The 12992-nt window shown below is 58.1% G+C and overlaps 1 protein-coding gene across 1 annotated transcript; it reads right to left on the bottom strand.

Annotated features, from left to right (window-relative positions):
- Positions 1-108: 108 nt before the first annotated feature.
- Positions 109-8751, bottom strand: PPP1R1B (protein phosphatase 1 regulatory inhibitor subunit 1B). The gene is made up of 7 exons (XM_027518305.1): positions 8232-8751; positions 6546-6606; positions 6250-6272; positions 5758-5833; positions 2430-2627; positions 994-1113; positions 109-905 (listed from the first exon to the last, which is right to left on the bottom strand). The coding sequence occupies exons 1-7, from the start codon at positions 8310-8312 to the stop codon at positions 856-858; spliced, it is 609 nt and encodes a 202-aa protein (XP_027374106.1). The 5' UTR covers positions 8313-8751; the 3' UTR covers positions 109-855.
- Between the last annotated feature and the right edge of the window lie 4241 nt (positions 8752-12992).

The following is a 12992-nucleotide window of genomic DNA, read 5'->3' as shown; positions in this document are numbered from 1 at the left end:
TAGAGGACTGGACACTGGGGTCGAGGATCTGACTCTTGGATGACCACCACATAGGGAAACCTGTTACCTCCTCCCTCTCCTTTCCCCTGAAAGAGAAGTCTCAGCACAGTTATTTACAAAGATTTATTACAGGTTCAGGCCGGGAGTCAGGGAAGAGGGGAAGGGGACAGAGCAGCTGGAGGACAAGGAGAGCTTGGCTCCCCCACCATGTGCCCCCCTAAGGACTTATTATACTAGGTGGCATTCCTGGCATCAAAGCACACATAAAATGCAGCAAAGCAGTCTCTGCCAGTCCATCTTCCAGGCACCCAGGCTGGGGAGCAGGTGATAAGGGGAAGATTTACCAAAAGCTGAGGCCGTGGAAAAGATGCCTGAATTCTGGGCCCTGGTAGAAGGCAGTGAAGGGGTGATGACTTGGAATTGCCCAGGGGATGGAGAAAGATCTATGGGCACTTACAAGTTCTCAGTATCCCTTTTCCCCAGATCTTAGGGTCCTGCCCTGTGGGTTTCCTACGCCCAGGGGAGAGGGTCTAGGGAGTAGAATTGTGAAGGATGAATCTTTGTCCCCCATTTACTGGATTTCCCAATGCAAGCTCTCCCATCCCACCTCCTGCTGGGTGTATGGGGGAATGACTGGCAGGGGTAGGCATCAGGCAGCAAGTGCCCAGGGACTCTGGGCATCAGCCGAAGTTGGGCAGACAAGCAAACACAGACCAGCCTTAGTCTTCTAAAAGTCAGAAGCCGCAGCCCTAGCAAGTGAGAAGCAGGGTACAAAATAGGGTGTGAACAGAATGGGTTTCTGGAGAACATCAATGCCTCCTCCCACTTCCTTCCAGGAGATGCAGGGCTGGGTGCCTATGTGCCAGGCTCAGGGTGGGCAGGGCGCTGTGGCTCCTCCCCGGGTTCTGCAAAGCAAGCAGAGGGACTTAGGGCCTGGCTATGCCCACCAAGATCCCAGCCCTGCCTCCTCAGCCCCCCACTCCCAAGTCTCACCATTCAATGCTGGGTCTTCCACTTGGTCCTCAGAGCTTCCGTCTCTCTGGGGCCCATCCAGAGGAGGCGGGCGCTCCCAGGGACCCTCCAGACCTTGGCCATAAGTTGTCTTCTGCCCAGCTGGGGACAGGAAAGAAGGGATAAAAACACAAGCTCTGAGTATCCAGCTGGCTGTCCTAGAACATGAGCCAAGTCCAGCTGCTGGCTGAGACCAAGCTTTCTGAGGGTGTCACAGTGGAGTGGAGTGAGCACTGGACTAAGACAGTGCCTCCAGCGACTAACCACATGTCTTAGATAAGTCATTGTTACCTCTCTGAAGGGGCTGGTAGGAGGGAAGTTCTGTAGACTGCCTTAAATAAGATAATAGTTAACACCCAGTACCAGCACCTAGGAGCCACTCCAGGCTGGGTGGCAACTGATATTTGTTCCTTGGTCATCTTGCCGTTTGACCCACTGCCTTGCCGCTCTCCTGAGAGAACAGTCTCCTCTCACCTCCTCTTCACCTGTTCCGGTGGTGTCAGTGGGAATCAATTCAGCTCTTCCAGCTGAAGCTTTTGCTCCCACATCTGATGCCCCCACTGCCAATACAGAGCAGAGGCCTACGCTATTTTGAGGCGGGGTGCAAAGAGTGGACACTGTAAGGAGGGATGGTTGGTTATTTTTCATCCGCATAAATAATGGGACCAAAACATTTGAATGTGCATTCAGAGGGTGAGAAGTGGCCAGGAAAAAATAGCCCTGGGAGGGGCTGAGATCTTCCTGCCTAGGAATTCTTTGGGTCTTGGGACCCGGCTGTGTAGATTTTGGGATCTGGGGTCTCTAGCTCTGAGGCCTTCTGTGTCGGTCTTAGGCCCCTCACTGGCCTCTCTCTTCCCAGGCAGTTGGGGTTGGAGGTGCAGACAAGTGGGTTGGTTCTTGAATCCTAGATTCTGCATCCAGACACTAGAGGGCACCCTCTCACCTCCAGCCTAGGAAATTAAAAAAGAGGGAGAGAACCACAGGTTCCTGGAGAGAAGGTATCAACCAGTCCTGTGTCTCCCAGCAGAGACCACATCCTGTATCCAGAAATGCAGGCAATGGGGGCCCTGGACACTCTTAGTCCTCTATCCCTGATCTCTTTACACCTCCCAACGGCCATGGATGGGAAGTCCTTTCTTGGGTCTAGCCTCAAACCTCATGTAGCCTTGCCTTAATTTTTAGGGAAGAGAGGAATTATTAGGGAAACCTGATAGGGAGAGCAACGGAGTCAAGGATGGGAACAGCCCAGGTGTCAGGTAAGGCTGAGTGTGAGGCATCCTGTGGGGTGAGAGAGTGAGAAGGCCCTTTACATGTGGGAGAAATTGTAAAGTGGGAGGGGGTGTCCCAGGACACTCAAGGAGGACCCCACCCAAGCCCATGATTGGTGAAACTCAGGCTTCACAGCCCCTTCCGCTTACCAGACCCCCTGCTGCCCTTCAGGACTTCCGCCTGGCTGTCCTCCTCCTCCTCTTCATCCTCCTCCTCTTCCTCCTCCTCTTCCTCTCTTGGGTAGCCCAGTTCCCGCAGCTCCCCCAGCTCATCCTCCTCCTCCGAGGCCTGGTTCTCACCCAGGTTGCTGATGGACTGCAGGTGAGACTCAGCAATGCGCTGGACGGCTAGCACAGGGGGACCAGGAAGGCATGGGTCAGCCAGGCCCGAGAAGCAGCCCAAGGCACAGGAGAGGCATGTGGCCCAACCCTCAGCCTCCTTCCTGGGGGCCTGGGGCAGAGCTCACCCCTGCAGGGGTCTAGTTCAAACAATACAGGCTGCTGGTCAGCCTGCTGGGGGCCAAACCAGGGCAGAAGCAGCAGGGGGTAGACTCTTGATCATGTTTGGCTCTTAAGCTGTCCAAAGATGCTGGGCCCCAGAGGCCAGCCCCAGGCATCTCCCCACGCCATAGGGTGCCAAGCTGGACAAGACCAGGCGGGCACAGCAACAGCTTAACATTCCTTGGCTGGGGGAGCTTGTCTACCAGCTACAGCCCCTGGAGAAGGTACTGGACTGGTGGGCCGGGCCCCGGGGCATTTGTCCCTTTCAGTTTCTAGGGGAGTGCCCAGCCTGCTCACCGCTCACCCGGATCCTGCCTGCCACCCCATACTGGGCTTGGTCCCCACTCCCTGGCACTGCTCCATCACAGATGCTACTCCACACACCCCTGCCCCAGGCTCTAAGAGGCAGGAACAGCCCTGAGACTGAGGACACAACAGTCTGCAGCCAGTGACGTCCTTGCCTAGGGATGCAGCCTGCTCAGACACGGCCCCCACAATCTTGACCCACATCCCCAAGCTTCAGCTCCCTGTGCAGTGACCTAGAAAGCGGCAACCACCACCCACCCCCCCAACACCACCAAGGCCTGCTGGGATAGGACCTAGGAAGGGAACAGTGTGGGCAGCTGGAGAGAAGTTTCCAAAAGATGGAAAGGACGAGGGGGTTCAGAGAAAAGGGCCAGGGCTGGAGGACTCTGGGAGAAAGGGAGGGGCGAAGGGGACCCTGGGAGGCATGGCCAGGGCAGAGGCAGCAGGGGGCCGGGAGCTGGTGGGATTTTGGAGCGTTCGGGTTACTCGAGGCCCAGAGACCAGATGCTGAAGGGCTAGGGGCTGGGGTTGCTACAGCTGCTTCCTAATCCGCAGGCAGCCCCTCCCCTCAAAAAGCCCGAGGGGGTAGATCCAGGCTGGAAACCTCCTGTACAGGGAGCAGGGCCTGGCTCTCCTGCCAACTCGGGGACAGGCACAGAGGGTGTATTGTGCCTGCCTGCTGCCCCGTCTGGCCCCAAGCTCCACCCGGTGCTTCCTGCTAACTCTGGGCAAACTACCCAGGCAATAAAAGCACAATAAATTGCCCTGCCTTGTCCTTGGGGACTCAGCAAAGCTTCACCTTGAGCCAAGTGCAAGAGCTCGGCCTTGGAGAGCCCTCTTCAAGCCAAGACTTGGTGTCTGCCCTTCCTTGCGGACTCTAGGCTTCTCCCCCAACCAATCCCCCAACCCTGCCAGGGGCTTTCCTTTGCCCAGAAAGGGGCTAAACCCACAACATACAGTGCCCTAGAAGTTCAGAAGGGTCCTCTGAGGGTTGGGGAAAGGAGGAAGGAGGAGAGGAGGTGGCAGCTCAAGCAGCCGGGGGAGGAGAGTTCAGTTCTTCAGTTCGTGAGCCGCAGCGACAACAATAGGTGCGTGCAGCCCTGTGCAGGGCCCCGTGAGAGCCTCCCTCGTGCCTCGCCTGCCTCGTGCCTCTCAGGGCTCTCTGGGGTCTTCCCCCCCTCGCTCCCGACTGCCTCCTCGCTCTGTCTCCAGCTCTGGGACCCTGAACTCCCCCCAGCTCAAGTCTCCCTTTTGGAAGCTCCAAGGTCCCCAGCACAGCCCCTCTCCTGGCCCCCTCCCGGGGCCCTGCCTCTCCCTACTCAGACTCTCCCAGGTCGCAGCCCAAAAGGGCCGGGGGCGTGGGGGTGCACATTTCTGGCCAAGGCAGTCTGCCTGGGAAGCACCCTGGTCTGTTCTCTTCACACCCCTCCACCCCGCCCCTTGCTCACAACCAAGAGTCCAAGGGTGGTTCTTCCCTCTCATGTCCACTTGCCCCCTACTCAGCCCAGGGTGTGGAGGAGAGAGACTTCTCATGTTCTCTCCTCAGAAGATGGCACCTCCTCCCTCACGCCTGCTTCAGGGGCTGGCCTCCCCCACATCCCTACAGGTCGGAAGGCCTTCCAAAAGCTACACCCAGCGCCCGCTTGGCGTCTCCGCATCCCCTCTCCTCTAGTCTCCTCAGTCCCTCTGCTCCCAACTGAGGCAGGCGGGCTGACAGCTGCACCTGTTGACCTCGGCCGGTGGTTGGGAGCTCACTAAACCCAAGGACGGAGCTCTCAGCACATCCTTCAGGCCTCCATCTCTCCCTCCATGGGAGGAGGGGGCTGGCCAGGCCAGAAGAGCTGGAGCTGAGCTGGGGGTGGGAAGGTATCCTAAGGCTTAGTGAGGAAGGGACCCTCCCCACATGCCCACCTGGCCCACCTGTTCCACCAGGTGTCTCTGCCTCAGCTCCCCCGCTGGAAGCCAAGTCTCCAGGCAGCCCTGAAGACCCCCTGTGATCTCACACCTGCTCCTCCCTCTCCCTGGAATACCCCTCTGCCTGGCTCGCCTATTGAATTCCTATCCATCCTTCAAATCCCCTCTCCTCTGTGGCTCTGCCAGATGCTTTGAGGTGAAGGCCCCCAGGAGAGCTGAGGCTAGATCTTACCCTTATTCCACCCCTACCGGGGGGCCTGGCATACACCAGGCGCTCCATAAGAGAGTGCTATAGGAATGACCTGCCTTTGGGGATTGAAAGGAAAAGCAGGAACAGAAGCAGCATTGGTGTGCAGACCTGTGCAAAAGGCCTGGGAACGGGAGGGGAGAGCAAGGGGTACGACCCAAAGAAGGTGCCCTGGGAGGGGGGAGGCGGTGGAGGTGGTTCAGCGCATGCTTGCAGAGGCGGCAGAGGGCTGAGTCTCTATGTCGAGGCCTACCTGTTACGTACCTCTTTTCTTTCAACCCCGAAACCTGATTTTCAGACCCACACCACCCTTTTCAGCCTCGGGGAGCCTTGTTTTTCCAAGGCCACATTAAGAAAGAATTGGTCTCTAAGTGGGGGTTGGGATGGGCGCACAAGACAATCCCTCCCCATCAACGAAAGCGCCACACTCCCCCCACCCGGCCCCGCACACCCAGTGTCAGCCCCTTTCCAGGGGCCAAGGGGACAGGCAGACCATGGGTTGGGGAGTACCTTTCAGCGAGGGGGGTGTGTAGGCACAAGGATTGGATCTCTTCGACTTGAGGTGGTGCCCCTCTCCTGAGGCTCTCTGCCGGGGAAGTGCCAGGTTAAATGGGCTCACAGAGCCCCTTCCTGTAACCCTCCCTCCACTCCCTTCCCCCACCCTGCCAGCCGCCCAGGGCAGCTGCGTTGGCTAGTCCCGCCTCGGCCTCAGGTCCAGAGCTGTTCCCACCAGGCTGAGGCCAGCTGCTGGCTTTGGGAGGGGCACCACAGCCGCGGCCTGGCTCAGGGCGGGGACCCTGGATTCTGGAGGCCCAGCCTGAGTCTGAGCAAAGAGAAGGGTAGAGGAGGATCTGTATCCTGGCACCAGGCATTCTCACCAAGGTGCCAATTGATATGCTAATGTCCTCCTGGGTGGCACCCTGAGCTAGCTGGGAAGTAATCCCCTCCATCCCATCACCAAGGGCCTGGCATCCCTCCTTCCAGCTGCCCCTGGAAACTCACCTGGTGGGGTGAGGCCTCCTCCTCTGGGGAGGCCACCGGTGACCGAGCCAGGAAAAAGAAGAGAGAAAGAATCCGAATTATTGGTACTTTCCCCCAAAATTCAGTCAGTCTCTGGGCCCTTTCCTTCCCGGTGTTGGGAGGCGCCTGGTCAATAAATGAGCCCAGTGGAGTTGGGCTCCTGGACCTTAACCCCCCATTCTCCATTCAGTCTCCTACTCAAGGGACTTTGGCAGGGGCCCCCAGAAGGCATCACAGTTAGGGTGGGGCCAGGACTAGGGCGCAGGGAAGGGGCCCACCTGGTGAGGAGTGCTCTGAGAGCCGGAACAGCATGGCAGGGGTTGGTCTCCTGCGCCGGATCTGAGGAGACAGAGACGGGGAGAAGGCAGGGCAGGACAGACCCTTGCAGCCCACTCCCCACCCCCCACCCAGGCAGCAGGGAACAAACTGTGCTTTGGAGTCCCCAGGGAACCTTTGAATCAAAGACTGTCAGAGCTGAAAGGGACTCCAGAGCTCACCGAACCCCCTCATTTTACTGAGGTGAAAACCCAAGGCTCAGAGACTTTCAGCAAAGAGCTCAAAGCCACACAGCATGCCAAGGCAGAGAAGGGCAAGAAAAGCCCACCACTGGCTGCCAGCCAATGCCCATCTCTCTCCATGGCTACTCCAGAACCACCACCTCCCTTCATATCTTCCCCTGCCATGGCCCTCCCTCTCCCCTTTATGAAGACATCAGACCTCAGGACCCGACGCTGAGTGTGGAAGCTGGCATTCACGTGGCCCTGCCCACCTAAGGTCAGCTCAAGGGCTCCAAAGAAACCAGACTCAGCTGCAGAGGGAGGCTGAGCCTGAACAGCAGGCACCTCCAGCCTCAACCTGAGGCTCAGATGTGCACCTGAGCCCCGGACCGCCTGGGACCTGGGTCTGGGCCCCTTCGGCAGTATCACTCAGGCTGTGGCTCAGTATTCACCCAGTCCTCATAAAACCTCCAAAGTCGCCCTCCTTGGAACATGAGCCAAGCTGAACAGTGTGGGGAGGGGGGGGGCACTGAGTACTCCCAGTAACTCCCCCACCCTTCCCCCTAGCTTGGCAATCAGATCAACTGTCAGTTAATTAGGTCCTCTTTGAGCTCCAGGGAAATGCACAAAGAGAACCAGGTGAATTATGCTGAAACTGCCACCTCCCCCTGCCAATCTCCCAACACTGCCCTCCAGATCAAAAGCTGCTTGGGCTGGGGATCAAACCGGTCCCCCAGGCACCCCCCCCCACAATGCCGTCTCTCTGCAAAATGCCTTGGCCCCCCTCTCACTGCTCTGTTGGGTACCAGCTGCTTCTCAACAACAGCAACAAGTGAATGGCTAAGTGGAGGGGGGAGGCGCCTGCACAAAACTCATGTCTTTTTCGCCATCACGCCCCACATCTCATCCCCACCTTTGGAGGCCTCCGGTACCCAGTGCCCAGGAAGGCTGTCCAGAGGACTCAGATGTCTGTGTGAGGACTTCTGGCTTCTGGGATGACTGGTCATCATTTCCCTCTCCACCCGCCCATGTTGTGGCTTTATCTAGCGGTTAGGACAAAGCTCGGGTGACCCCAGCCCAGGTATGCAGGGTGGGACTAGAGAGATGGCCAGAGCGTGCGGCAGGCGGGCGCAGGCCCGCTCAGTGTAACGGGTCAGGGGACCATGTTGTCACACCAGCGGTCCCCGGGGGACCCCAGAGAAGGAGGACACTGCAGGGTCCAGAGGACAGTCCTCCCACTCTGGGGCCGCCCGGGATTCTCCCGCCCCGGGATCAGGTGAGAGGCCCCGGGAAAAAGTTACAGGAGTCTCCGGCGAACTTCACGCGCTGCCCCGCGCCCCCGCTGCGTCCGAGGCGGGCCGGGCGCCCGCGTCTCCCAGGCCGGCTCCGATTCCGGAGCGCAGAGGAGTCGGGGAGTGGGGGTTAGGGTAGGGGGGCGCTGCCAGGAGTGGGGCGCAGCCCCCTTACCATCTCCACCTGGCGGGGGTCGAGCTGGCTGGGGGGCGCGGGCACGGAGAACTGGATCTTCTTGCGGTCTTTGGGGTCCATGGCGGGCGGGGCGCGCGTCGTGGGGTCTCGGGCTGCGATCCCGGCTCCGCTCCCCCGCGCTGCTCCGGGCGCCGCGGCGGCAGCGGGTTGAGTGTGGCAGAGAGGAGCTGGAGGGCTGTTCACGCACAGATAAAAATACCGCGCCGGCGAGGGGAGGGCGCGCGGGGGTGGGGGGCGGCCGCCGGCTCGCGGCTCTGGGGCTCCTGGGTGCCGCGGTCCCCTGGCGCCCGCACCTCGGGCTCGCGGGGCTGGTCTCTGTCCCTCCTTCCCTCGCTCTCTCTGTGTCTCTCCAACCTTCCTCTATCTCCCTTGCTCCCTCTCCGCGAGTCTCCCTCTGTCTCTGTTTCGCTCCGTCTCTCCGGGTCTCGCCCTCCGGCCCCAGCCTTGGGGTCCCCAGCCCGTCCCCTCGGCCTGGGACTGGCGCCGGGGCGCTTGGTGGGAGGGCTCAGGAGACAGTGGCCAATGAGCGCCGAGGAGCGTGTTCTCCCGGGCCGGGAGGAGGGCGGGGAGTGTGAGCCAGGGCCGCGGGAGCGGCCTGGGGGCCCCCTGCCGACTCCCCAGAACTTGAAGCTGCATTATTGATGGAGTCCAGCAGGGAGGATAAAGGGGGGAGGCCGAGGGGAGAGGGGCCGCGGGGACCTGGGACTCTGACTTTAAACCCTTCCTGGCCTAGGTGCTTGGAGTTTCACGGGGAGGCTGTGAGGTCTTGGAGAGAATAGCACCAGCGTGTCACGCTGTGAATGGGGGTGTCCTAGAAAGCGAGTGAGCGTGAAGGAGCGGGGTGTGCGTGGGAGGACACATGTCAGTCATCATGGCAGGGAGTGTGTGAAAGTGAGTGCCAGGGACCCTGTGGTGCCTAAAGCTGGGGAGTGTGTGGGGCGGGGTGGGGGGGGGGCGGTCCGTGTGGTGAGAGAGTCTATGTGAGTAAGTGTGTCAGAGTGTCAAGGATGCAGGTGTGAGTGGCAGGGTGTGGGCAGACCGTGTGTGCACGGGGGAGGGGGCAGGGTGGGGGAGGATGTCAGAGGCTGTCAAGGTGATGGGCAGGCTGTGCCAGCTCGCAGCGGGGTGGGAGTACCCTCTGCACAGGTCCAGCCTGAAGAGTAGAGGGGGGTAAGGTTGTGATCCTGGGAAGGCTCTCGTGGGGGCGGGGGAATGTGTCCATGATGTACGGTACCCTGGATCCACGTGTCTCCTGCCTGTTCTCCCCAGATATGATGTGGGGGAGACAGAGCCAGCTCAGGGGGATAGAGTTGGGGGAGTTGGGGTGTACACGTGTCATCACGTGTGAGTTTGGTGCAGGAATAGAGCAAGGGGGAGAGGTGTGTGTGTGCTCACTTCGGAGGTGTGAGCCTCTCTCTCTGCAGAGGTGTTTGCATGTGTCTCTGAAGGGGGGAAAGGGGAGGAGATGGCCCTGTGGTTTGCCGGGTCCCTGTTTATTTATCATGCGGTGCTGGGTGCCTTTGCAGGAACTGGTGTTTCCCTCTTTGGGCCTGGGGGCGAGGGTCTGAATGCCACTCTGAGCAGGTGTGTGTGTGTAGACTTGTACGTGTGTGTGTCTTCCTGGGGCTCTGTTTGCCTTGGCTCTCTCCTCTCCTGGTCACGCTCAGGCCTGGAACAATCAGGAGCCCCCCTCCCCCAGCCAGCAACTTTTCCCCTCCCAGGCCAAGCATGCTGGGCCCTCGGCAGAGCGAGAAGGAAGCAAAAGGCCAGTGGAGTCTTGTGAAAGTAGGGTCAGGGGCACAGCGCAGCACCCCAGAGTCAGCGCCTACTCTGGGCATGAGGAGAGGGCACAGGAGCACAGAACTTTGCCCATGGGTGCTGGAAGGCCTGGCCGCTGGGCGGCACTGCTCCCCCACCCTCAGGCCTGGCTCAAGTCCCCGCTGTGTTTGTTGACTTTTATGCTTGTGGGGAAACAGCCAGATGCCAGGTCCCTGGGTCTGGGGTGTGGGCCTCTCTGGCAGTCCCTGGTTTGGCCCAGACCCCTCTGTCAGATGGATTGTGGTGGGAGGTGGCAAACACCAATTTGGCAGTGCCCTGGGAGGCAAATGAGGAGGTCACAAGGGTCAGAAGGGGCACAGGAAAGGCACAGCCCAGGCAGTAAGCTGTGTGGCCACTGGGCCAAGAGGAGGCTGAGAGGTCTGTGGCTTCCAGTGCTAGGCAGGTAGGAAGGTCCTGCATGGGGTGAAGGGGACAGAAGACAGCTGGACAGATAATGAGGGGACAAGGAGAGAGAGTCATCGCTCCCAGGGGAACCTCAGGACCCACTGGAGCTGACAGGGCCTTTGGGACCACAGTTGATGAAGCTCCTTTGGCCACGGAGGGCCTGTTCACAGAGGTTCTGCAGAAAGGATTGGAGTTCTGGGTGGCCCTGAATCAGGAAAAGTTCCCTAGACCCGGACTGGGGCAGCTGGAAGGGAGACTCTCCTCTCCTGGGTAACCCTGGAAGAGGGGGTCTTTGGGCATAGAGAGGAGGGTCTTTGCTGTTTCTTTCAACCTTTACCCAGGCACCTGCAGCTCTGGCTGCTAAACCCTGGGGTCAAGTGGGATGGGGGAACTTGGCTCATAGGGGTACAGGCACAAGGAACAGACAGGAAGGAGAAGGAAGGATGGCAGAGACAGGAGGTGACAGAGAGAGAGGAGGGGGAGGTAGGAAATGTGGAAAAGAAAGAGCGAGAAAACACATGTGAGAGATGGAGAGACAAAGGGAGAGAGAGGAAGCCTCACGACAGAGAGAGGCAGGAGACAGAGATGGAGAGAGAGTAAAAATAGCTCCGCATTAAGATAATTGCAGCTCACAGCTCTGCCCTCCGTTAGGAATTAAATGAGGTTTTATTACTTTGATTTTTCTCTCCTGGATCCTACGCGACTTCTCAAGAACTTGGGGAAAAGTTTTTCAGGTGGGCGGCCAGGTGGCTGGGGCTGCGTGGGTGACAGAGGAGGAAGGGACAGGGACTTCTGGAGGCTGGGGGAAGTGTGGGCAGGGGCAAGGAGTGGGGAGGGTGTGGCGAGGATGGGGGAGTCCAGCTGGGGCTGGGAGAGGTGGCCAGGGTCAGGCATATCCCAGAGCAGCTGAGAAGCTAGGGGCCAGGGTGACCTCCATTCTCTCTTAGAATTAATCATATGCAAATGAGATGTAAAAATAATGTGCCACTCCTTGGTTATTATTCTTGAGTTAGAAGCACTGGCGGTTGGGTCCAAGGAACAAATTCAAGACCTTGCTTGACTTAACTCCAATTAAGCAATGGGTCTTTCTGCTTGGACTAACCAAAAAGTTTGTCATAGGGTGTCTGTTAATGTACAGAGCAGGTCTGATCACACATTTTGAGCACACCATTTCTCTCACATCATTGCCTGCTGCCTGCCACAGCGCCCGGCATACAGGAGGCACTATATTCACCTTCTCTGGAAGCGTGAAGCCTTTGCTCTCTTTGGGGGAGGTAGGGAGAGTGGCCAATCGTGAATATTCCCTCTCTTCTCCCAGGCAAGATACAGTCTCGTGGACAGAACATAAACTGCGGAATTGGACAGACCTGGGTACTGTGTGATTTTAGACAATAAATGTCTTAGCCTCACTGTGCCTGTTTCCTCCTGCCCCCAAACCCACCTCACATGGTACCTGTGACGATTCAAAAAGATAAAATTAATAAAGTCCCCAGCCCAATACAGGGCTCCTGGTCAGTAAAGGTTCCAGCTTGTCTAAAGGGTTTCTCTGGTGGCTCAGATGGTAGAGAGTCTGCCTGCAACGCAGGAGACCCGGGTTCAATCCCTGGGTCGGGAAGATCCCCTGCAGAAGGGAATGGCTACCCACTCCAGTATTCTTGCCTGGAGAATCCCCATGGACAGAGGAGCCTGGCCGGGTGCAGTCCGTGGGGTCGCAAAGAGTCGGACACGACTGAGCGACTAACACTTTCTCAAGAGCGCTATGGATGCAGTTCCGGAAATGGCCAGCAGGTGGCAGAGTTGACCAGGGTTTGGGCTGCCGAGCTGCTGGCATTGCGGATCGGTGGCTGGGCATCACACTCCTGACCTTGGCACCACGGAGTTGAGTTTAGCTGGCTGGGTTGACATGTGCAGCTGGAAAGGAGGTCCCCCGAAGTCCTGAGAAGCAATCTTAGAGAAGCCAGGGAGCGTTAGCAGGGCACACTGGGGCATCTTTCCCTGCCACTGCTGGTGGTGAGGAGGGGGGCAATGGGGAGGGGGAAGAGGATGTTGGGGACTCCAAGACCCGCCTCTGAGAAAACCCCTGGACACCGAGAGGAGAGAGCAAGGGCACTCGCAGTAGGGACACTGGTAACACCAAGACAGGTGGCAATCATCTGAGCATTCACTGACACACATTCATTTATTCATCCATCATCCAACCCTTGGCCCATTCAATAAATTCACATTGAGTGCTTTTTTAAAAAACTCTATTGAATTACAGTTTATATACTATAAAATGTATCAGTAAATATAAATTAAAATATACATTTCTATGAGTTTTTGAAAATGTTATTCAACACATGACCACTACCAACACAGATATAGAATATTTTCATCACCCTCAAATGTTCTCTTTTGCCCTATCCAAGTCAATCTCCCCTCCCCCCTCACTGGGTGTATCTTAATTGTTAGCACACTATTTTGAGACATGTCCTACCCACTATCTGTCTTTGCATCATCACCTTCCTGCTATAATGC

This window comes from Bos indicus x Bos taurus, chromosome 19 (genome assembly GCF_003369695.1).
Source record: "Bos indicus x Bos taurus breed Angus x Brahman F1 hybrid chromosome 19, Bos_hybrid_MaternalHap_v2.0, whole genome shotgun sequence".
Taxonomy (NCBI): domain Eukaryota; kingdom Metazoa; phylum Chordata; class Mammalia; order Artiodactyla; family Bovidae; genus Bos; species Bos indicus x Bos taurus.
The sequence above is the reverse complement of the archived record's forward strand: the minus strand, read 5'-3'. Positions and strand labels throughout refer to the sequence as shown.